The sequence below is a fragment of the Cyrtonyx montezumae genome, unplaced genomic scaffold (genome assembly GCF_038088225.1).
Source record: "Cyrtonyx montezumae isolate F1298 unplaced genomic scaffold, pur_monq_1.0 scaffold_110, whole genome shotgun sequence".
Classification (NCBI taxonomy): domain Eukaryota; kingdom Metazoa; phylum Chordata; class Aves; order Galliformes; family Odontophoridae; genus Cyrtonyx; species Cyrtonyx montezumae.
The window spans coordinates 1-23,033 of NW_027071838.1; the positions used below are offsets into that span (position 1 = coordinate 1).

At 64.2% G+C, this 23,033-nt stretch overlaps 4 protein-coding genes across 4 annotated transcripts; 2 read left to right on the forward strand and 2 right to left on the reverse strand.

The window, feature by feature from the left end:
* Positions 1–557: 557 nt before the first annotated feature.
* Positions 558–2,155, forward strand: IL6R (interleukin 6 receptor; the record flags this gene model as incomplete). The annotated part of the gene is given in 8 exon segments (XM_065729834.1): positions 558–718; positions 817–961; positions 1,069–1,109; positions 1,234–1,319; positions 1,416–1,468; positions 1,471–1,522; positions 1,620–1,648; positions 1,651–2,155. Coding segments are annotated over 8 exon segments (713 nt in total), but the record flags the coding sequence as incomplete, so codon positions are not given.
* Positions 2,156–3,931: 1,776 nt separating this feature from the next.
* Positions 3,932–8,763, reverse strand: SHE (Src homology 2 domain containing E). The gene is made up of 6 exons (XM_065729835.1): positions 7,934–8,763; positions 7,341–7,467; positions 6,061–6,291; positions 5,419–5,563; positions 5,216–5,335; positions 3,932–4,299 (listed from the first exon to the last, which is right to left on the reverse strand). Exons 1-6 carry the CDS (start codon positions 8,369–8,371, stop codon positions 4,113–4,115), a joined length of 1,248 nt encoding a protein of 415 aa, XP_065585907.1. The 5' UTR covers positions 8,372–8,763; the 3' UTR covers positions 3,932–4,112.
* Positions 8,764–11,083: 2,320 nt separating this feature from the next.
* UBE2Q1 (ubiquitin conjugating enzyme E2 Q1) lies at positions 11,084–18,365 on the reverse strand. The gene is made up of 13 exons (XM_065729838.1): positions 18,063–18,365; positions 17,365–17,469; positions 16,954–17,058; positions 16,488–16,538; positions 14,446–14,586; positions 13,983–14,067; positions 13,652–13,712; positions 13,072–13,162; positions 12,915–12,973; positions 12,596–12,644; positions 12,310–12,405; positions 11,940–12,006; positions 11,084–11,510 (listed from the first exon to the last, which is right to left on the reverse strand). Exons 1-13 carry the CDS (start codon positions 18,348–18,350, stop codon positions 11,479–11,481), a joined length of 1,230 nt encoding a protein of 409 aa, XP_065585910.1. The 5' UTR covers positions 18,351–18,365; the 3' UTR covers positions 11,084–11,478.
* A 663-nt stretch (positions 18,366–19,028) lies between these two features.
* CHRNB2 (cholinergic receptor nicotinic beta 2 subunit) lies at positions 19,029–23,030 on the forward strand. The gene is made up of 6 exons (XM_065729836.1): positions 19,029–19,168; positions 19,712–19,857; positions 20,437–20,481; positions 20,927–21,036; positions 21,126–22,086; positions 22,857–23,030. The coding sequence occupies exons 1-6, from the start codon at positions 19,126–19,128 to the stop codon at positions 23,025–23,027; spliced, it is 1,476 nt and encodes a 491-aa protein (XP_065585908.1). The 5' UTR covers positions 19,029–19,125; the 3' UTR covers positions 23,028–23,030.
* The last annotated feature ends 3 nt before the right edge of the window (positions 23,031–23,033 follow it).

Sequence of the window (23,033 nt, forward strand, 5' to 3'; positions counted from 1 at the left end):
GAGAGCCCCCCAGTGTCCCACCCCCCAGTTCCCCCAGTGCCCTTATCCCTGAGCCCTGCAGTGTCCTTGCCCCCAGTTCCCCCAGTGCTGAACCCTGAGCCCTGCAGTGTCCTGCCCCCAGTTCCCCCAGTGCCCTTATCCCTGAGCCCCCCCAGTGCTGAATCCTGAGCACTGCAGTGTCCCTGCCCCCAGTTCCCCCCAGTTCCCCCAGTGCCCTTGTCCACGAGCCCCCCAGTGTCCCTGCCCCCAGTGCCTTTATCCCTGAGCCCCCAGTGCTGAGCCCTGCAGTGTCCCTGTCCCCAATTCCCCCCAGTTCCCCCAGTGTCCCTGCCCCCAGTTCCCCCAGTGCCCTTATCCCTGAGTCCCCCAGTGTCCCTGTCCCCAAGTCCCCCCCCCCCCCCCCCGCTGTCCCCGTTGCTGAATCCCCGCTCCCTCATCCCCCCGGTGCCCTAATCCCCAAACCCCCCGGTCCCGCTCCTTGAGCCCCCCCCAGTACTCAATCCTCAAGACCCTCCAGCCCTGTTCCTTGCCCCACCTGACCCCCCCCGACCCCACAGTGAAGCCGGACCCCCCCCAGAACGTGACGGTGGAGGCGGTGGAGCGGTCCCCGCAGCGGCTCCGCGTGCGCTGGAGTTACCCCCCCTCCTGGGACCCCCGTTTCTACTGGCTGCGCTTCCAGGTGCGCTACCGCCCCGAGCCGTCCCCCACCTTCACCCAGGTGAGCACCACGGGATTGGGGGAAGGGGGGGGGGGGAGAAAAGGGGCAAGGGGGGGGGGGCTGTGCGTGTCATCCTGCCCCACGGTGTGTGTCCCCAGGTGGACCAGGTGACGCGGACGTGGTTGGACATCGGTGACGCGTGGCGGGGCACACGGCACGTGGTGCAGGTACGGGCACAGGAGGAGTTCGGGCACGGAGCATGGAGCGAGTGGAGCCGGGAGGCAGCGGGCAGCCCCTGGACAGGTAATCCTGGGGGGGTGGGGGGGTGGGGGGGGGGACACAGCCCCCAGGTGTGGGGTGGTGTGGTGGGGGTGTCCCTGTGTCACGCCGCTCCCCACCTCTCCGTGCAGAGCCCCGCGATGTCACCGAGATGGGGCTGTACAGCTCGCAGGTAGGAGATGACGTTGCTGTCTTTGTGTGGGGCTGCCCCCTCCCTGCACCCCCCCCCCAACTCCGTTCCCCCCCCCTCCTCCCCCAATTCCCCGCTGTGCCCCCCCCCCCGCTGTCCCCTGCAGTTCCCCGCTGAGGACGACCCCTATGGCTATGGGGCCACGCTGCCACCTGAGCTCTTTGGGGATGACATCGCTGATGACCTCCGGGGGTGAGGATGGGGCTGGGGGTTCTATGGGGTGTCGGGACCCCCCCACATACCCCATCGCTGACCCCCGCCCCTCCCTCCCCCCCCCTTATGCCGCAGGGCTGTGCTGGAGGCCGCCGCCCGCTCCCCCACGTCCCCCTACGCCCTCCTGGTGGTGGGGGCAGCCTGCTGCTGGCCATCGCCCTCTGCTTCGCCGTGGGGGTGAGGTGAGGGCTGGAGGGGGGGGTGTGTTTCGGGGGGGGGGGCGGGTTTGGGGGAGGGTCGCACCATCCCACTCTGACTGGGCCCCCCCACCTCCTGCAGGTACAAGCAGAGGGCACAAGCACAGCGGGGGCGAAGCTGGGGGGTGGGGGGCAGCAGCCATTGGTACCTCTGTGCCCCCCCGGCTCCCCGCTGAGTGCCACCCCCCTGCTGCCACCCGCCGCCCCCCCCGGGCCCCTCCACGTCACCAATTTGGATTATTTCCTCTCAGGAAAATAACTGCGGGGGGAGCGCTGCTGGCAGCTCTCCCACCCCAGGGATGGGGCCTGGCTCAGGGTGTGGGTTCCCCCCACCCCCCCCCACGTGCCTTCCCCCCACACTGAGGGCATCAGCGTCCCTATGGGGACCCAGCCTGGGGGGTGGGGGGGGGCCCTTGCTGGGTCCCGGGGGGGGGCAGTTCCAGGGCCACAGCCAAAGCTGGGAGCACTGGAGCGTGAGAACGGGGCGGATTTGGTTGGGAGTGGCCATAGGGAGGGGCTGAGCCCCCCCCCTCAGTGCTACGGGGGGGGGGTCAGAGGGTCCGGCTGGATCGGCCCCGTCCCACTGCACCGCGGAGGGGATTGGGTTGTGCTGGGGGGTGCGTGCTCAGAATACCCCCCCCCCCCCCCCCCCAATAAAGGCGGTGTGATTTTAACGGAGCAGCTCCTGCTTTGGGGCTGGGGGGGGGGGGGGAGGAGGAGGGGGAGGGAAACTGCAGCCTTTTGGGGGTGGGAATGTGGGGGGGGGGGGGGCTGGGATGGGCACTCCCCTTCCCTGTGCCCCCCTGTGCCAGCTGCACCAGGTGCCATACTCCCCCCCCCCCCCCCCAGTACCATGCCCCCCCCCAGGCACTGTTACTCATTGCACCCCTATGCCACGCAGCGCCCTTGTACTGTGCAACCCAATACGTCGCCTCCCGTGCCACGAGCCCCCCCTCCAACCCCCCCCCCCCCCCCACTTTATGCAAGGGCCCCAGAGCTGCAGCTGTGCAGGAAACCGCAGGGTGAGGGCTGCGGTGCTGGGTGCTGTGGGGACGCCGCGCTCCCCCCCGGCCCCACACTATAAAAAGCCCCACAGGATGCAGATGTGTGCACGGGGGCAGCCCCAATCCCCCCTCTCCCTGGCACCCCTGGGGCACACCCAGCCCTGATTCCTTCCCCCCCCCCCCGGGGTTGTTCTGCCCTCATTCTGCTGTGCCCACACGTGGGCCCCATCCGGGGCTGTACCCCCGGAGTCACCCCCACCCGGAAACCTGTCCCGGTTTCACCTGCACCCGGTGCTGTGTGTGGCACAGAGCCTCGTGCTGGGCCCCATCCTGCACGGCCCCGTGGCACCCCTCAGGTCCCCGACCCCATCCCTGGGAACCCCAACACCCCCAAATCCCGTTCCAGCAGCCCCATTCCAACCTCCCATGTCCAGTTCTTGCCCTACAACAGCCCCACCGGACCCCATCTCCATCCCTGCACCCCTTCCCCTCCATCTCTGGGGCTCCCAGCACCCCTATCCCCATTCCATTGTGGCCTCCCCATATCTTTATTCCCCCAACCCCCCCACTATCCCAATCCCTTCGTCCTCAGGTCCACAGCACCCCAACTCCATCCCCACTCCCTTATGCTCCCCCTCATTCCCATCCCCACCCCACTGTGGTCCTCCCAACCCCATCCCTTCACCCTTTGCCCCCACTTCATCCCCATCCCCCAAATCCTTGGGATTTCCAACCCATTCATGCCCCATTGTGCCTCCATCCCACCCTACCCCATTCCATCACATCCTATCCCACCCCATCCCATTTCTTCCCCCCCACTCCATCCCACCCCAATCCATCCCACCCCATTTCTCCCCCCCTACTCCATCCCACCCCAATCCACCCCATCCCATTTCTTCCCCCCCACTCCATCCCACCCCAATCCATCCCACCCCATTTCTTCCCCTCCCCCCACTCCATCCCATCTCATCCCATCACACCCTAATCCATCCCACCCCATTTCTTCCCCTCCCCCCACTCCATCCCATCTCATCCCATCACACCCTAATCCATCCCACCCCATTTCTTCCCCCCTACTCCATCCCACCCCAATCCATCTCATCCCATTTCTTCCCCCCCGCTCCATCCCATCTCATCCCATCACATCCTATCCCACCCCACTCCATCCCATCCCATTTCTTCCCCCCTACTCCATCCCACCCCAATCCATCTCATCCCATTTCTTCCCCCCCCTCCATCTCATCTCATCCCATCACATCCTATCCCACCCCACTCCATCCCATCCCATTTCTTCCCCCCTACTCCATCCCACCCCACACCACCCCATCCCATTCTTCCCCCCCACTCCATCCCATCCTATCCCACCCCACTCCACTCCATCCCACCCCACTCCTCTCAGCCAACATCTTTATTCCACACCTCCACCACAGCTCCCGACCTCAGCGCGTTCCCCCACCCCAAACCGGGCGGGAAACACCATCCCCTGTCTGTAGTAGGTCCGGCAGCTGCCTTCACCCCATCAGCTGTGGGGTGGGGAGGGAAGGGGGGGGGAGGGGGCAGTCCCAGCCCAGCTAGTGCAGCTTGCAGTGCACGGGGTGCAGCAGGGCCATGTGCTCGGCCCCCTTGAAGGGCAGCTTCTCGGTGGAGTAGTAGTGCACGACCTCGGGGACGCTGGCGAAGCCGCCGCTGGCCTGGCTCAGCGTGTACTTGTTGTCCTTGGTCTGTGCCACCAGGATGTGCACGCAGCCCTGGCTGGTCCTGCGGGATGGGGTGAGGGAGGATGGGGGGGGGGGGGGGGGACACGAGGGGGACGGCTGCAGCCCCCTGCCCCCCCCGCCCCCCCCCCCCGATGGGTCCCACCCGGCGCTGTGGGGCCGCGTCCCCCCCTGTGTTTGTTCCAGTCCCGCTCCGATTGTTTCGGCTCCGGGGGCTCCGCTTCCTCAGGAAGGAAACGCCGCCAGCGCCGCCGACAATGAGGGCGGGAGGGGATGTGCTGCCCCCCCCCAACCCCCCCCCCCCCCCCCACAACCCCCTCCCCCCTACCAGGGCAGCTCGGGGATGGCTGTGTTCCCCGTGTTGGGGGGGGGGGGGTGCCACCCCACTGGGGCTATGCTCAGAAAGCAGTGCTTCCCACGGGATGGGCACTGCCCTCAGTGGGGGGATCCTCCTGTGCTGGGACCCCCCCCCCCCCCCCCCCCCCGCCATCCCCATGCTAGGTGCCCCATCCTGGAGCTGCGACCCTCCTCACCCCATTACCAGAATCCCCATCCCAGTGCTGGGATTCCCAGTTCCAGAATCACTCCATCCCCCCATCCCCTCCCCACTACCGGGACACCCCTCCCAGTTCCGAGATGACCTCACCCAGTGCTGGGACCCCTCCACCCCAGTACCAGAACCCCATCCCCAGCGCCAGAACCACCAGCACCGAGCCCCTCCCCATCTCAGTATCAGAACCAGCCCGACCCACTGCCAGGACCCCCTCCCCACCATCAAGCCCCCCCCCCCCCCCATCCTAGTGCCAGGACCCCTTCCCCATTGCCAAGAACCCCCCCCATCCCAGTACCAGAACCCCCCCATCCCAATGTCACTAAGCCCCCTCTCCATCCCACCCCATCCTCAGGACCCCCTTTTCCCCCTCCCCCCGCAGTGCCCCCCCCACCTCAGCCCCACTCACTTGAGCGCGATGGAGTACTTCCCGCTGCCGCTCTCGCTGGTGCGCACCAGGTACCCGGCTTCCTTGCACGCCTGCAGCCGGCTCTCAGCCTCCGCGCGGGTGATGGCCCCGTGGTACCACCTGGGGGGGGGGATATGAGCTGACCCCCCCCCCCCTCCAGCCCCCCAGCCCCTCCAGTCCCCCCAGCTCAGCCCTTGACCCACGGCTGCTTCTCCAGCGACACGGCGGGGTCCACGCGCTCCCCCTCGCTCTGCTCCGCCGGTTTCACCATGCGCGGGGTCCAGCTCTTCTGGCGCAGGTGCTGCCGCGCTGCCTCCTCCCGGGGACGCTCGGAGCCCTCGAACTGAACTGCGGGGACGGACGGACGGAGGGAGGGAGGGATGGAGGGATGGGTGGAGGGAGGGAGGGATGGGTGGACGGAGGGAGGGATGGGTGGAGGGAGGGAGGGATGAAGGGAGGGAGGGATGGAGGGATGGGTGGAGGGATGGATGGAGGGATGGAAAGATGGGTGGAGGGATGAAGGGATGGATGGAGGGAGGGATGGAGGGATGGGTGGAGGGAGGAATGGAGGGATGGAGGGGTGGAGGGAGGGATGAGTGGAGGGATGGGTGGAGGAATGGAGGGGTGGGTGGAGGGATGGATGAAGGGATGGGTGGGAGGATGGATGGAGGGATGGATGGGTGGGTTGTTGGAAGGATGGATGGATGGAGGGATGGATGGATGGAGGGAGGGAGGGATGGAGGGATGGACAGACAGATGGATGGATGCATGGATGGAGGGATGGATGAACGAGGATCTGAGTCCCCACCTCAGCCCCGGAGCCCACTCCCCATCCCATCCCTTACCCGACAGCGCCTTCACGATCTGCTCCTTCTTCCACTCCCAGGGCTGCTCGTACTCGGCCGCCGGGCGCTCGTCAGCCCCGGGCTCATAGGGGGTGTCGTAGAGCTGTGGCCCCCGCCCCACTGCCTCGCTGCCCCCCCCGACCTTCTTGGCCACCTCCGCTTTGCCCCCCGCCTCATCCAGCAGCAGGAGGGCCTTCACCAGGGGGTCCTTGGAGCCGCGGCGGCGGACCTCTGTGGGGACAGAGGGTATTGGGGTGGGGAGGGGACAGCACCCCCCCCCCCACCTTCACTGACACCTCATGACCCATACCGTGTGGGGCCAGGAGGGGCAGGAAGGCGCCCATCCCCACGGCGGCCGTCCCGCTGTCGCAGCCCCACAGCGCTGGCGCCGGGATCCCGGAGGAAGTGGGGCTGCAGGATGCTACGCCCGACACCCCCACCCTGGGACGCCCCCCCCCCCCCCCCAAATACCCTCTCTGCCCTATTTGCCCCCCTCTGCCCCATTTGGCCCCGCAGCCCCGGGGCTGCCCCACACGGAAAAAAGCCATCAGCAGCAAATCCTTTATTCCCTGCTTCCGGCCGACTCAGTTCCTGTTATTCTGTCCGGCTGCTGCCCCCTGGGTGGAGTGGGGGGCACGGCCTGGGGGTGCGGGGACACCGAGAGATGGGGTCCCCACGGATGGGGAGGGGGGGGGAGCAGTGACAACGGGACCCCCCTTGATGCATGGCCCTCCTCCGTGCTGCTGGCAGCACCGGCCTTATCTCGGGGCGCAGTGCAGGAAATGGGAGAGCAGCTTTCCTGTTCCCAAAGCTCCGCGCCGGGTGGGTCCCCGGTGCTGCGTGGTGCCGGCGGCGTGGCGTGGCACGGCACGGGATGGCACAGGATGGCACTGCGTGGCACGGCGCAGCACGGGGCAGCGTGGTGTAGCACAGCGTGGCACGGAATGGTGTGGCACGGGACGTGATGGCAATCATGGCACACCATGGCACCACACAGCACACCATGGCACACCACGGCACACCACGGCACACCATGGCACCACACAGCACACCACGGCACACCACGGCACACCACGGCACACCATGGCACACCAAGCTGCACATGATGGCACAAGACAAAGTCACACCATGGCACACTATGGCACATGATGGCAATCATGGCACACCGACACGGCACAGCGTGGCACGGGATGGTGTAACATGGCACACCACGGCACACCACGGCACAGCGTAGCACACGATGGCACTCGTGGCACACCACGGCACACCACGGCACACACCTGTGATCATCTGCTGCGCGTCGTAGGGCTCCATGTAGCCATCGTTCTCCCCCAGGCGCTCGGCGTCCCGCTGCCCTTTGGTGCGTTTGGCATCGTAGGGGTCAGCGTAGTCCTCCAGGATGATGACCTGGGGGGGCACCACGGGGGGGCACCAGGGATGCTATCACTGCTCGGCTCCTGCCGGAGTCCCCGGTGCCCTGGATGTCCCCAAGTGGGATGGCAGCACATGGGGTGCCACCTCCCAGCACCCGCTCCCGGTGTGGGGTGCGTGTTGGGGATGAGTGCTGTGCCCACGAATGGCAGAGCTGGGTGGGGGCAGTGCCCACCCCGTGCACCCCGGGGGTCCTTGGGGCCATAGGGAGGCAGAGGGGGACAAAGGGCATCACTTGGGGACACGGCCCCGTTCCCATCACCCCCTGTACCCCATTTTGGTTCCCAGCAGAGCGCTCTTTTAATGGGATATTGGGGTCAGGGGACGGCGGAGGGGAAAAAGTGGGGATGGAGGGACCCCGGAGTGGGGCTCAGCCGGGCCGGGGGGGGGGGGGGGGGGGGGGAGTGCCATGATCCCACCCCACCCCACAGCCCTCCCTTACCGTCTCCATCTTGGGGCTCTTGCCCTTCTCCTCGGGCACGGGCCCGGCGCTGGGGTAGCCCTTGGGGCTCTTCTCGTGGGCCTCCACCTTGATCAAGCGGTTGATGTAGGTCCCGCAGCTCCGGGGGGGTCCATCCACCGCGACCCCCTCCGCCCTCGAGTTTTTGCGCATCCTCCCGGCGGCGGCGTGCAGCAGTCCCTGCAGGTTGTCCCGCGACAGACGGCCACCTCCATCCTTGCCGGTCCCGGGGGGGGGCACGGCCCTGCAGCCCCCCACCTCCGCCGCGGAGTTTTTGCGGCTTTTCCCCGGCGGGGCCCCCCCGGGCGGCTCGGTGCCCCCCAGGCTCTTACGGGCGGTGCCGCCGGGTTTGTTCGGCCGCGCTTTTTCCGATCCCGTCCTCAGGTTTGAAGGGAACTCCTTGAACCATTTGGCCGCCATAGGGCCGGGGGCTCGCCCCCCCCGGGGCCGGCGGTGGGGTCAGGGCCAGCGCAGCGCTCCCCCCGCCCCGAGCACCGGGGACCGCTCTGAGCTTCCCTCGCCCCGACGGGGACGGGGTCCTGGGGTGCCCTCGGGAGGAGAGGGGCGGACGGGGAGGGGGGGTCCTGGCTCTGCTCCAGCGATGGGCGCGGGGGGGGGGGCTCTGCGCGGCTCCAGCCCCGGGCGGAGGGGGGGGGGGGATCCTCTCTCGGCGCTCCGGGGCAGCTCCGCGCTGATCGCCGGGGCCGTGGCGGTTCCGCGGTGGGGGCGATCCCCGGGGGTGCGGCTCGGTCACACCGGCCCGGGGGGCCCCATGCGGCGGCGGCGGGACGGGACCGGACGGGACGGACAGAGCCCGGCGGGGCTGGAAGCAGCCGGAGGGAGCGGCGGGGTCGGAGCTCCCGCCCAGATCCGGAGGGGGGCGGCCCCGACCCCGGGGGGTGGCGGGGATCGGGTGCGGCCCGACGGGGAGACTTCGCCCGCAGCACCGCGGGGCGGTACGAGGGGTCCCCGTCCGGTGGCGGCCGAGTGGGGCAACGCGGGTGGGGGCAGCGGGTACAGATCCGACCCCGTGCACTGACCCCAAGGACGGTGCCTGCACACCTGACCCCATGCACTGTGTGCTGCCCCCTGAGCCGCAGCTCAGCCCCATTGCAGCACTGCGGAAAACCCCACCCAGTTCGGCTCCTTGTGGGGCTGGGAGCAGGGCTGTGGGGCTCTGAGCGGGGCACAGGGCACGAGGAGAACCCCACGAGCGTTTGAGGGCTCTGCAGCACTGGGGTGGGAGCCGTGGGGCCGAGCATCCCTTCAGCTGCTGGGCAGCGTTCAATTCCAGCTGCAGCGCAGCTGTGCTGAGCCCAGACCACTCCCAGTGCTCCCAGTGAACCTCCCAAACTCCAGGTTCACCCACTGCACCCTGAGCAGAGCTGGGCTCCATCCCCGTGTACCTCCCTGCAGGGACTTATGGCCGCCAATGGGACCCCCTGAGCCCCTCCTCTGCCCCACATCGAGCGTCCCTCATCCTTTCCTCCCCGCAGAGGGGCTCCCGTTCCTCCCCAGGACAGGACCTTGCACTTCTCCTTGGAGAGCTCCTCGAGGTTCCTGGCACACATTTCTCCTCCCAGCCTACAGCACAGCACTTAAAATAGCCCCCGGCAGAGCCCCGTCATTGCTTCATTAACCTCCCCTCATCTGCGCCTTTCGAGGCTCAAAGTGGGGCAAAGGGGTAATGAGCGGAGCAGCTGCTGGGTGAGATAACCAACTTCTTCTGAGGGCCTTTGATTTCCTCAGAACTTTTATTCAAACACCATGCGTTAGCACTGATGGGGTGTGATGCTCGTGAGTCCGCAATGTCCTCCAGCCCAGGACTCACGCCAGAGCAGCTGCAGCTCCCAGAGCTCCTTCCTTCCTTCCAGGACCCAGAGCTTGCTTCCTTCCTTCCTTCCTTCCAGGACCCAGAGCTCACTTCCTTCCTTCCAGGACCCAGAGCTCATTTCCTTCCCTCCTTCCAGGACCCAGAGCTCATTTCCTTCCCTCCTTCCAGGACTCAGAGCTCGCTTCCTTCCTTCCTTCCCTCCTTCCAGGACCCAGAGCTCGCTTCCTTCCTTCCCTCCTTCCAGGACCCAGAGCTCGCTTCCCTCCTTCCAGGACCCAGAGCTCGCTTCCTTCCCTCCTTCCTGGACCCAGAGCTCGCTTCCTTCCCTCCTTCCTTCCAGGACCCAGAGCTCATTTCCTTCCCTCCTTCCTGGACCCAGAGCTCACTTCCTTCCCTCCTTCCAGGACCCAGAGCTCACTTCCTTCCTTCCTTCCAGGACCCAGAGCTTGCTTCCTTCCCTCCTTCCTTCCAGGACCCAGAGCTCATTTCCTTCCCTCCTTCCAGGACCCAGAGCTCGCTTCCTTCCTTCCCTCCTTCCTTCCAGGACCCAGAGCTCCTTCCTTCCTTCCTGGACCCAGAGCTCGCTTCCTTCCTTCCTTCCCTCCTTCCAGGACCCAGAGCTCCTTCCTTCCTTCCTGGACCCAGAGCTCGCTTCCTTCCTTCCTTCCAGGACCCAGAGCTTGCTTCCTTCCCTCCTTCCTTCCAGGACCCAGAGCTCATTTCCTTCCCTCCTTCCAGGACCCAGAGCTCGCTTCCTTCCTTCCCTCCTTCCTTCCAGGACCCAGAGCTCCTTCCTTCCTTCCTGGACCCAGAGCTCGCTTCCTTCCTTCCTTCCCTCCTTCCAGGACCCAGAGCTCGCTTCCTTCCTTCCTTCCCTCCTTCCAGGACCCAGAGCTCGCTTCCTTCCTTCCTTCCCTCCTTCCAGGACCCAGAGCTCGCTTCCTTCCTTCCTTCCCTCCTTCCAGGACCCAGAACTCGCTTCCTTCCTTCCTTCCCTCCTTCCAGGACCCAGCATTTCCTTCCTTCCTCCCAACACCTGGGGCCCAGGGCAGGTAGGACACGCTCAAGGACCATTGCCACAGGTGGAAAAACAGAACAGGAGCTCCTCGCTCACACGGAAAGAAGGGCTTTTATCTTCCAAGGTGCTGCAGCCCTCCCTGTGTGGCTCCCCCCACTTCTCCACCCCCCCCCCCCAAATCCCACACCCCGGGCCCACTGCAGAACACACCACGTGGGAGAGCCACCCCGGATCCAACGCAGCAGCTCGGGAGAACAAAACAGAAACTAGACCACTAACCTTCAAATTAACAAACTGTACTTTTTCTCCAAAGATACATTTTCCATACACATCCATCATACACTGTAACAAAAAAAAGCAGTGTACATGAAATAAGAAAATAAATTAAATCCATAGCATAGGTAAGGAGGACGCTCTAGACCGGAGTAGAGTCGAAAGTTTCCAGCGAAACAAGAGGCTCAAAAGTTTGTTTTAATAAGAATGCCTGCTAACAAGGGTCCCAACAAGTGTTTTAGGTCAGTCCAAACTTCTTAAAACTGTTTTCTTTAAAGTTTATAACAGCCATTATTGTCCTGCAACAGGCAGAGCTATTATATCCTGGGAGAAAGCCGGAGAGGCGTGGTGAGATCCGAGTACAGCATCTGGGAGGAGGAGGTGGGTCCTGCAGTGCCCGTGCTAGCCGTCCTCCTTGGGTGGTGTGTACCAGCCTGAAAAGAGGAACACACACACACACACACACACACACACACACACGTGTGAGGGATGGGGCTGCACAGGGACACAAAGCCCACACCTGGAAACAGCCAGCACAAACAGCTGTGGCAATGCCAACGCACCCAGCCCCACTTCCACGGGGCTCAGGACACACTACACCCACCCAGGAGGGACCCCCAGCCCCCTGGGGTGCTTTCCCCCCACCTTATTTCACTGCCACACCGTTCTCAGCCCCCCAGCTGGACCCCCAGCCCCCTGGGGTGCTTTCCCCCCACCTTATCTCACTGCCACACCGTTCTCAGCCCCCCAGCTGGACCCCCAGCCCCCTGGGGTGCTTTCCCCCCACCTTATCTCACTGCCACACCGTTCTCAGCCCCCCAGCTGGAAGCCTTGAGCAGCACACCCCGTCCCTCAGACCTTACCATTCTTCTCATGGATCTGAACCAGGGACTTGTAGGACTGCTGTGCTCTCGTCAGGCTGTACTGATTCTGCAAGGGAAGTCAGGGTGACAGTTCAGCTGAAGGCAGAGTAACAGAGCAGCTTTTTCCCCACGTGTTGATGCACTTCTAGGGTTCCCTTCTCCCCCAGCTTCTTTTCAGCTCACTTAGAAATGCCCTCTGCACTCAGACACGCACCCTCTCCTTCCCAAGGACGACTCTCAGAGCCACAGCACACCCACAGAAGCCTCTGCGTGGGTGCTCGTGCCCCCAAACACCCCCAGGTGCAGCTCTGCCTCAGCTCCACAGAGCAGGTTTTGCTCTTCCCAAGCCCTGCCCCACGCCGGGCCCCACCTTATTGGCTCCAAATTGCACTCGTGCTTTCCCTTTCACCAGAGTTGCGCTGATCTGCATGATCACCGACTCGATGGAGTACGCACTGCTCCAGCCCTGAGGGACAGAGCACAGCACGGAGGTCAGCACGGACAGCAGCACGGGTTGCAGTGCCCAGAGGAAGAGGAAGGGCATCTCCAAGCCCTGCGTGGGCTGCACAAGCTCTCAGCTGCGACCCGAGGAGTTGTACGAAGGGTGAGAGCAGCAGCAGCTCCCCAGGAGCGACGCTTCGAGCTCTGGGACTCACCTGTTTGGTAAGCAGCTCCATGCAGATGGCACCGCCACCCAGGACATACCTTGGGGAAGGAATTGGGCAAAGTTACGTTATATGATGCAGCCTAACCCCTCTTTTCCCCCCCCCTTCCCCCACCCCGCTCTGCAGTTTGCTCAAAGCGGATCTCTCATGGGAAGAAAAAAGAACAGAACAGGAAAAACCATCCACCAACCCCGACCAAACTTCCCAGGGAGGCTGCCACAAGCACATCAAGGGTAACAGAGCTACGCAGCGCTCCCCACCCTTCGTGAGGACTGCCCCAGGAAGCAGAGCCGGGCCAGCAGTCACTTACCCCCCCGACAGCACTGGGGACACAACCCTTACGAACGGTGGATCGAAAGGAAAGTTATCCTGGAACAAGAGAAGGGAAGCACATTGAGAAACATCCCCTCCGGGGGCTCACGGAAGAGGGCTCACACCGAGGACGCCGGGTTTGGGGAAGGCCTTACTTTAAAGGAGAAGTTTAGGAGGATGAAATCTGTTCCTTCTTTTTCTTTGAGGATCTGGAGATCGTTGTGCAAAGCGCTATCCTCGTCAACCCTGCCGGAGGGAAAGCCCAGAGGTTCAGAGCAGGGGGGGGGTGCACGTTGACTCAGCCGCGCTCACTGCCGACGGAGCCCAGAGCTACCGTACCTGCGCGCCCCGGCTGCCACGGGGGCCCTGGGGTTCACACCCAGAGGGCAGAGACAGCACACGCTGCCAGCATTCTGCTCCCGGTTTCCAGAGAAGGCCATCACACCCTTTTTGCATGCCAGCTTAAAAATAAAGACCGCCCGGCCCAAGGAAAAGGCAGCACTGGTGTCTGGAGGGTGTGAGAGCTCGGGGTTTTGCCTGATGCACCTCTTCCAGGACTCTAGGAACAGCAGACAGACTTGCAGAGCCCTCAGATTATCTCGTCTCTCTCTGGAGATGTGCCCCTCCTCTCTGAGGCGCCCACGGGACTAAGATGCTAAGCCCAGCTCTGCCCTGCTCGCTGCCATAGTTTGGTCCCACCACCAAAGAGCCACGATCCCAAACTGAGCCACCTACTTCAGGAGTTTGACGTTCCAATCGTACAGGCTGTCGTTCACTAGTTCAACTGCATAGTATCCTGCAAGGCAAACACGAGTCAGAACAGGAGGGACAGGGGGACGAGCCACCACCCGCTCTGCAAATCCCCTCGGCCCTGCAGCACGTCCTCAGCCCGGCACAGACTGCCCCTGAAAGACACCGAGCACAAGCTGTTCTCCCGCTCCCGACTGAACCACAGTGTCCCAAAACCCGAGACACAGCCCACGACAGAGGAAGGATCCTGAGGCCCTTTAAGTGCCACCCTGAACGACAGGAGAAGCCCCACACCCACACGGATCGCTCCACTTACCGCCCTTGAAACTTGGTGATCGGTAAATATCCCTGAGCTCCTTCATTAGCCGGTCAGTGGCCTGCACAGACCCAGACACTGCACCCTGCAAGGAAACAGGAGGGGAAAAGCTGCGCTGTTACACTGCTCCCATCACAGCCAGTGCCCAGGCCACAGCCCCCGACCCAGACCTGCCCCCTCCCTCTCTCAGGTTTTCCCTTTTCTCTCTGCATCTCCAGACCCACAACATAAAACACAACCCACCACCCTTCTCCACGGCCAGAGGTGAGGCCCAGCTCCTGGGGTCAGAAGGGATCCCCAAACGTGGAACCAAGCTCCCCAAAGCCTGGGAGCACTTCTCCAGCTTCTCTGCATAACCCTCAGCCAACCCCAAAGGCCACTGCTGTACCTGTGGCCAGAGCTGACCCCTTTCACTCAGGCCCCTCTGCTTCCCCAGCCCTCCCGCCCTCTGCGAGGCACGTACATTTAAGTAATCTTGCCTCTGGTTCTTTTTTATTTTCTCTAAAATGGCCAGGTTTTCCTTCCCAATGCCTTCGTCCTCCGTTTTCCTTCCATCTGCTGGCTCTTCTTCTTTCATCTCATAGTGGTCCAAGTCCTCGGTGTCCTGCGAGGGGGAGAGGAGAGATGGCACCACATCCACCTCACTGCTCCCTGCTCCAAGCGCAGAGATGTGCGGCCCGAATCCTTCCTTCCTCGGGCTGAGGGATCCCAAGCACAAGCGCTGGGTGGAAGAGAAGACTTTAGCACAAGGCCTGGACACGCTCAGTGAGGAAGCTTCAGGCACCAGGCTCCGTCCTGTGCCAAAGCCAGCAGGCAGACAGGCACACTTCCCTTTCCAGATTTAAATTGGGCTCACACAAGCTCTTTGTTCACTGAATCCCTCTCTGCCAAGTCTCACGCCTGGTTATAATTAGCCATTAATCTCGCAGATGCTCCCCAGCAAGCCTCGTGTGGCTGAAGAGCGCTGCACATCGGCTCCAGCAGCCCTGGGCCACGTTTCTGGAGGCTGCAACAAAGCGTGGGCACTGCTGCTGGGCTGCATTATCCCTGCTCTGCCAACGCTCGGCACAGGAGCACACGAAGAGACTCCCAAGACCCACAGGGCATTTTCCTCTCCAAGAGAGGTCACATTTCACAGCGTTATCTGGAGGCTCTCCTGCATCAGCTCAGCTCCCGCTCTGCTCCCGATGCTGTCCCCAACAAGGGCAGAGGCTCTGCCCCTCATCCCCTTCCACATCAGCATCCTCTGGGCTGACGTGTGCAAAGCCACATCAGCAGAAAACAGTTGCAGCAATCAGGGACCGCTGCAGATATCACTTCCACAGCGTCAGCATGCTGAGTTGGGCCACCTGAAAATGGCTGTGGATACACAGTGCTGGTGTTAAACCCTCAGAGCAAAGTGTTTGGCTTCAGCCTCTCCGGGCTGGCTGCTGCTACTCTGGAGGAGCAGCACTTCGGGAAGGGCTTTGACATTTTTAGACCGTGTCAGAGGAAAATAGATCCTCCCAGGAAATCCCTCGAGTGGATTAACCTGTGTAATGCATCTCCACAATGGGACAGAGCTCTCCTGCTCCGCTCTCCCCACGCCGCCCAGCAAATCCCACTGCTCAGCGAGAAACCTTTGCTCTCCACGAGAAGCAAGGCGTTCGCAGGGGGCACGCTGGTTGCTAACTCCCTCCCTGAGGGATTTCTTTCCCAGCTTACAGGAGCACAAGGATTTACACAGCAGGGATCTGCCTACAAGGCAGCAAGCTCGCAGACAGCTCGGTGACACGCGGTATCAGTTTAAGCCTCCTCGTTTTCTCCGGGGGACCCTTGTTAAAGGCCTCAGTTCAGCGAGCTATCCACTTGGCTCCAAGCCCAACAGGAGCTCAGCTGCTGCCAAGTGACCTGCCCTCCAGTTCTGCAGCGCTCTGAGGTGCGCAGACCTCAGGCACCCGAGGAGAAGCGCATCGCACCACGTCACCATGGAGATTCAAGATTATTCCACCCACTTCTAGAGATCTCTAAACCACAAACCAAACAACCGGAGCCTGTGGGTTTTTCAGCATGATATTCTCAGCCTGCAGTGAAACATGGCTGCCTCTGCCTCTCCTGCCAATTATCTCCCTCACACATCGTGCCATCCCACCTAATCCTCTCCGCAGGAGTCCAGTTTTCACGCTGTGGATCAACTCAGCCCCACACGCAGCAGATCACTCGTGAGGAAATCTCAGAGCACAGCAGCACAAACTGAGAACCCTCCCAAGGGGTTCTGACCTCAGCTCGTTTACCTGCCCTCAGAGGTCACTGCTGCAGTCCTCCGTGTTTTGTCAACGCACCACTCCTGTTTTGGTGACCAGGACCTGGGTGCGCAGCAGCGACACGCTGAGAACAAACAAATCTGAAGCCAAACTGACTCCAGCGGGCTCCATCCTGCCTGACCTCCTCCAGCTTCACCCAAACACGACCTCTGGGCCTCAGCACATCTCGCAGCTGTCTGCTACACAGCAAGGAGGCACTTACCTCTGGCATCTCTTCATCTTCCTCTTCAGAGGACACCTCTTCCTGCGTGCTCTGTGAGGACAGAAGGATATGACTGCACTGACAGCTTCCTCTGGCAATGCTCCTCTGTTTTCTGAGACACCTCTGAGGTGAGATTCACACACAGAACCAATTTAAAGACAGCGCAAAGCCAAGAAACTTTCTAGGAGGTTATAAACCTGAGCAGCTACGGAAGGAACAAGGTGAGGGAAGCAGATAGAAGAAGTCAGGTGAGAAACATCCCGAGCACTGCCAGGCATTAATCTGGAGAGACAAAACCCAGCCCACCGAGCTGGCCGGGTAGCAGCACCAGGGAGAGGAGCCCACTGCAGGGAGAAGACACAGACCCTCACCTGCTGCAGCCCTCCTTTGGGGTCAGGAAGCCTCAGCCTTTAAAACAAGGCAGCTCCCAAAACGAGCTTAGAAAACCTCACCCTGCGCTCCTCACCTGTTCTGCCGGCAGAGGCTGGTCCAACATTTCCACGTCGGGATGCTGGGGGAGGTTGTAGAGTTTGCACAGGTCTGAAATTATTCGCTTCAGGTGCTGCAGAAGCTGTGCAGAAAGCAGACAGGTGTCACAGAAACACAAGAGCACAGGGAGCTGAACCTCCCCCCTCCCAAGTGAGCAAGGCCCCCACGGATGCTCCTTTCTGCTCTCCGAGCACAGCAGGTTAAAATCCCAAGTGAGGATGCATAGGAAGGCACACGCATACACACACAGGAGTCAGAGCTGCTGATACTGCAATTCCTAAACCCTTTGTGGGAGCAGAAGCATGCCCCCACCTCGGCAGCTTCCACACCAGAAGCAGCTGTTCCCCCTCCCCTATCCTTCCCCACCCACTCCCCCAGTGCCTCTCACCAGCGTATTTCCTTTCCTGACTTCCACCAGCCTCTCCAGGATAGCTGCCAGGTTGGGATCATCCGACTCCACGGACCAGATGGGGGGAACAGCTGGATACGACTCCTGAGAGGAAGGAGAAGAGGCTGAGCACTGCAAAAACCCCACTCCCACTGTGCTGCTCTGACACCTCGGGGGGAGCAAAACGAGGTCTCTTCGGAGCATTTGGTGGGGGATGAGAGAGGAGCTCACGCGGGACACGGAGCGCCCAGCAGTGCCTCTCACGCTGGGACAGAAGGGCTGAAGGAAAGAAAAGGCAGCCACACAGCTCCCACTGCTGCTCCAGAGAGACCCGGACCCGCAGCCCCACGACCCTCGGGAAGCTCCGCGGGTGACGGTGACGAACGGACCGGGAGCCCAACCCCGCCGGGACATCCCACCAACGCCCCATCCAAACCCTGCCTGGGTCGGTGCTGGAGAACCCCGCCCCGAGCCCCGCGGCAGCAACGCAGCGCCGGTGGGCCCCAACCGAACGGGGCAGCACCGTGCGCCGTTCGGTGCTAGCGGAGCTCCGAAGCCGTTCACGGCCCCGGGGACCCGACTCCAGAGAGCACCGCGAGCCCGCAGGTCCCGCACAACGGCTCCACGGGGCCGGTGCCCAAATACCGCACACCGCCCGGTACAGCCCCCTCCCCCCCTCCACCCCCCCCGGCCCTCACCGTGATGTTGCAGTGGATGCGGACGGGCCCCGGCGGCGGCCCCCGAGAAGCGGAGCCCCCGGCTCTGGCGCCCGCTCCCGGTACGAACTCGCAGCTGATCTCGTCGGGACAGGCGCTGCCGATGCGGAACCGCTCGTGGCCGCGGTGGAAGATGGACTCGAGCAATCGCAGCTCCCGCTTCAGGAGCCGCCCGGCCGGGGCCGCCGCCGCCAGCCCGGCCCCGCTCCGCCCGGCTCCCCCCGCCGCCGCCTGCGACCCCGCCGCCTCCTCCGCCCCCGCCCGCTGCATCTTCCCATGGAGGGACCCGCTCCGCCCCGACGGCCCCGGGCTCCGCCGCAGACCCCGGAGCCGGCCCAAGATGGCGGCGGGAAGGCCCCGCGCGCCGGAACTGACCCCTCCCGCCGCGAGCGGAAGGGGCGGGGACAAGCGCCGGAAGCGCCGCTCGCGAGAGAGGCGTCGCGGAGCCGAGAGCCTGAAGTGACGAACCGCGCGGAGGGAGGGGCGGAGGAGGGGGCGTGGCGCAGTGCGAGGAGGGGCGGGGTCTGAGCTTTAGGGGGCGGGGCAAGAGGAGGGGGCGGGGGCAGAGCCGGCCCGGTTCGGGGGTCCCGGAGGTCGGTAGCTCCGGTGCGAACGGGGTACTCCCGAGGCTCAGATCCTGAGTGGGTCCACGTTCTCCCCCGGGTCCAGCCGGTACCGAGCCAACACAGAGCGGGACCGGCTGCGGGGGGCACCGGGAGCTGTCCGGTTCCCTCACTCTGCCCGGTTTCCCGGTTGCCCCCACCCCGCATCCCGGTGCCCCCGGTGGCGGCGGGGCGGGGGCGGGGCGGCTGCGGCCCCGCTGACGGCGGCGGCGGCGTTGACGGCAGCGGAGCGGTGCGGCGCGGGGCGGCCCCGGCACAGCGTACGGCACCGCCTCCCGCCCGGGGCCGCCCCGCCCGGGCCGCCGCCGCCGCCACCGTCGCCGCCGCCGGCTCCAGCACCGCGGAGAGCGCGGGCAGCACCGGGGACAGCGCCGGGGCAGCGGCACCGGGACCGGCACCGGCGGAGGCACCGGGCAGCCCCCATGGCGCTGCTCCGCGTCCTCTGCCTCCTCGCCGCGCTCCGACGTAAGCACCGGCACCGGGAGTGGGGATGGGGAGGGGGGAAGAGGGGAAGGACCGAGGGGAGGGGGCTGCAGCGGGCCCGGGGCTGCTCCCGGTGGACGACGATGTCGGGGGGAGGGGCGGGGAAGGCCCGTTACCGCCCCGCAATGCCCACTGTGCGGCGGGAGCGGGGGTCCGGCGGGGCCGGGACGTTGGGGTGCAGCTTTGGGCCGCTCTCTTCCCCCCCATCCCCCTCCCCCAAACCCCGGCGCTGTGTGGACCCCCCCGAGGCACCGGGAACACAACGGGATTCCCCCCCACACCGTCGCTCCGTCACCCCATCACTCCATCACCCCATTGCACACTCACACTCATCCCATCCCACCCCATCACCCCCTTTACACACTCACCCCGTCCCGCCCCATCCCACCCCTCTACTCCATCCCACACTCACACCCCACCCCACGCTCACCCCATCGTTCCAGCACCCCCTCACACCCACTCCCGTTACACACCCACCCCCCCCACATCCCGCCCGGCCCCCCCGGCTCAGCCCCCTCCCCGCAGGCAGCCTGTGCACGGACACGGAGGAGCGCCTGGTGGAGTACCTGCTGGACCCCGCACGCTACAACAAGCTGATCCGCCCGGCCACCAACGGCTCGCAGCTCGTCACCGTGCAGCTCATGGTGTCACTGGCACAGCTCATCAGCGTGGTGAGTGCCAGATCCCAGTAAAGAACGGGCACCCCATAACCCCCCCGTCTCCCCCCCCACAGGACCTCGTAACCCACCCAGGACCTCATATTCACTCCCAGTACCCCATAACCCACGCAGGACCTCATAACCATCCCCAGCACCCCTATAACATCCTCCCAGGACCCGATGACCACCCCCAGGACATCTTAACCCCCACCCCCAGAACCCCATAACTGCCCCCAGCACCCCCATAACACCCCCCCAGGACCCAATAACCACCCCCAGGACATCTTAAGTCTCACCCCCTCAGGACCCCATATCCATCCCCAGTACCCCTATAACACCCCCAGGACCCGATAACCGCCCCTGGGACATCTTAACCCCCACCTCCAGGACCACATACCTGCCCCCAGCACCCCCATAACACCCCCAGGACCCGATAACCACCCCCAGGACATCTTAACCCCCACCTCCAGGACCACATAGCCGCCCCCAGGATACCTTAAGCCCCCTCCCCCAGGATCCCAGGGCCTCATAACTGCCCCCAGCACCTTGTAACTGCCCCCCGTTCCTTATAACTGCCCCTTCTCTCTGCAGCACGAGCGGGAGCAGATCATGACCACCAACGTGTGGCTGACCCAGGTGAGCCCATGTGAGGGATCCTCATGCTTCCTGCTCGGGGACCACCTGCACATTGCCATGGGACCCCATATCACCTGCTATGGGGCCACCATGCCCTCCTGCCTTGTTCCTCCTGCCCTGGGATCCTCCCGCCCTAAGACCACCTTCCAGTTTGGTTCCCCTATGCCCCATGCCCTGGAAACCCCTACCCTGGGACCTTCTTGCCCCCCAGTTTGGGATCCTCACATCCCCTTCCCTGTGACACCAACTGTCCTGGGATTCCCATACCCCCTGATTTAGATCCCCCAGACTCCTATGTCCCCTGCCCTGTGATCCCACTGCTCTGGGGCCCCATACCTCCCGATCTGGGTCCCCTTTGCCCCCACCCCCTGCCCCACCCCCTGCCCCAAGCCCCCCGGTGCCCCCCTGCCCGCAGTGGGGCAGCGCTGAGCACAGGTGCCGGCAGGAGTGGGAGGACTACCGCCTCACCTGGAAGCCAGAGGACTTTGACAACATGAAGAAGGTCCGCCTGCCCTCCAAGCACATCTGGCTGCCTGACGTGGTTCTCTACAACAAGTAGGAGCTTTTGGGGGGCGTGTGTGGGGGGGTGTACATACCCCGACCCCACTCGGACCCCAGGGCTGACAGCGCATCCCACCACCCAGCGCCGATGGGATGTACGAGGTCTCCTTCTACTCCAACGCGGTGATCTCCTACGACGGCAGCATCTTCTGGCTGCCTCCCGCCATCTACAAGAGCGCGTGCAAGATCGAGGTGAAGCACTTCCCCTTCGACCAGCAGAACTGCACCATGAAGTTCCGCTCCTGGACCTACGACCGCACCGAGATCGACCTGGTGCTGAAGAGCGAGGTGGCCAGCCTGGACGACTTCACACCCAGCGGAGAGTGGGACATCGTGGCGCTGCCGGGACGACGCAACGAGAACCCGGACGACTCCACCTACGTGGACATCACCTACGACTTCATCATCCGGCGCAAGCCGCTCTTCTACACCATCAACCTCATCATCCCCTGCATCCTCATCACCTCCCTGGCCATCCTCGTCTTCTACCTCCCCTCCGACTGCGGCGAGAAGATGACGCTCTGCATCTCCGTCCTGCTCGCCCTCACCGTCTTCCTGCTGCTCATCTCCAAGATCGTGCCGCCCACCTCGCTGGACGTGCCGCTGGTGGGCAAGTACCTCATGTTCACCATGGTGCTGGTGACCTTCTCCATCGTCACCAGCGTCTGCGTGCTCAACGTGCACCACCGCTCGCCCACCACGCACACCATGCCGCCCTGGGTGCGCACCCTCTTCCTCCGCAAGCTCCCGGCGCTGCTCTTCATGAAGCAGCCGCAGCAGAACTGCGCACGGCAACGCCTGCGCCAACGCCGCCAAACCCAGGAGCGTGCGGCCGCCGCCACGCTCTTCCTCCGGGCCGGTGCCCGTACCTGCGCCTGCTATGCCAACCCCGGGGCTGCCAAGGCCGAGGGGATCAACGGTTACCGGGAGCGGCAGGGGCAGGTGCCGGACCCCCCGGCCCCGTGCGGCTGTGGGCTGGAGGAGGCGGTGGAGGGCGTGCGTTTCATTGCAGACCACATGCGCAGCGAGGATGACGACCAGAGTGTGAGTGTGGGGTGGGGGAAGGGGGAAAAGCGGGCAGGGGGGTGGGGTGCAGGCAGAGCCGTAGGGGGGGGGTCTCTCTGTGGGGTGTCGGTAGGGTTCAAGCAGAGCTGGAGTGTGCACGTAGAGCTGGGAGATGTAAGCAGGGCTGTGGGGTGCAGGCAGCGTTGTGGGGTGCAGGGAGGGCTGTGGGGCACAGGGTGCAGGGAGGGCTGTGGGCTGCACGCTGCTGCGGTAGAGCTATGGGATGTGCACGAGGCTGTGGGGTGCATGGAGAGCTGTGAGGGGTGCACGGGGCTGTGGGGTGCATGGAGAGCTGTGAGGGGTGCACGGGGCTGTGGGGTGCATGGAGAGCTGTGAGGGGCGCACGGGGCTGTGGGGTGCATGCTGGTGCCTGCCTGTGCCCCAGGAAGGGATGTACACAACCACACCACGGGGTCCCTGCCCGGCCACATCCTCAGAAACCCCTGCAGCCCTGCTCCTGCCCCCTTCCCCCCCCCCACCCAGCACCACACGGCTGCTCCCAGGAGGGCTGACCCACGCAGCCGCTGCCGCAGCACCATGAGGCTGCAGATTTCAGCACAGGATGGGGACACAGCCCCAGCGCGGCTGAGCGGCGAGATGAGTTTTCTGGACTCAGCAGAGGAGCTGCCGGGGCAGGGATGTGCCCTGGGAGCCGCAGTGCTGAGGGTGCAGATCTGGGGCTCCGCAGAATAGAGGGCCGGGAGCTGAGCCCCGAGCTGACTGACCGAAGCAATCCCGGCCCCACACAGGTGAGCGAGGACTGGAAGTACGTGGCCATGGTCATTGATCGCCTCTTCTTATGGATCTTCGTCTTCGTCTGCGTCTTCGGCACCGTCGGCATGTTCCTGCAGCCCCTCTTCCAGAACTACACCACCAACTCCCTGCTGCAGCTCGGCCAGGGCACCCCGACCTCCAAATAGTGCTGG

What these genes read in the sequence shown, in the direction of transcription:
- SHE (XM_065729835.1), bottom strand. Translation starts at nt 8,371, where the DNA reads ATGGCGGCCAAATGGTTCAAGGAGTTCCCTTCAAACCTGAGGACGGGA. An exon ending in CGCGCAGCAGATGATCACAG is followed by an intron (nt 6,292 to 7,340) that starts GTGTGTGCCGTG and finishes CTGTCCCCACAG; the next exon opens with AGGTCCGCCGCCGCGGCTCC. An exon ending in GATCGTGAAGGCGCTGTCGG is followed by an intron (nt 5,564 to 6,060) that starts GTAAGGGATGGG and finishes CCGTCCCCGCAG; the next exon opens with TTCAGTTCGAGGGCTCCGAG.
- UBE2Q1 (XM_065729838.1), bottom strand. Translation starts at nt 18,350, where the DNA reads ATGCAGCGGGCGGGGGCGGAGGAGGCGGCGGGGTCGCAGGCGGCGGCG. An exon ending in TCAGGAAAGGAAATACGCTG is followed by an intron (nt 17,059 to 17,364) that starts GTGAGAGGCACT and finishes CTTTCTGCACAG; the next exon opens with CTTCTGCAGCACCTGAAGCG. An exon ending in TCAGATCCATGAGAAGAATG is followed by an intron (nt 11,511 to 11,939) that starts GTAAGGTCTGAG and finishes TCCTCTTTTCAG; the next exon opens with GCTGGTACACACCACCCAAG.
- CHRNB2 (XM_065729836.1), top strand. Translation starts at nt 19,126, where the DNA reads ATGGCGCTGCTCCGCGTCCTCTGCCTCCTCGCCGCGCTCCGAC. An exon ending in CCTCCTCGCCGCGCTCCGAC is followed by an intron (nt 19,169 to 19,711) that starts GTAAGCACCGGC and finishes CCCTCCCCGCAG; the next exon opens with GCAGCCTGTGCACGGACACG. An exon ending in GACGTGGTTCTCTACAACAA is followed by an intron (nt 21,037 to 21,125) that starts GTAGGAGCTTTT and finishes CCCACCACCCAG; the next exon opens with CGCCGATGGGATGTACGAGG.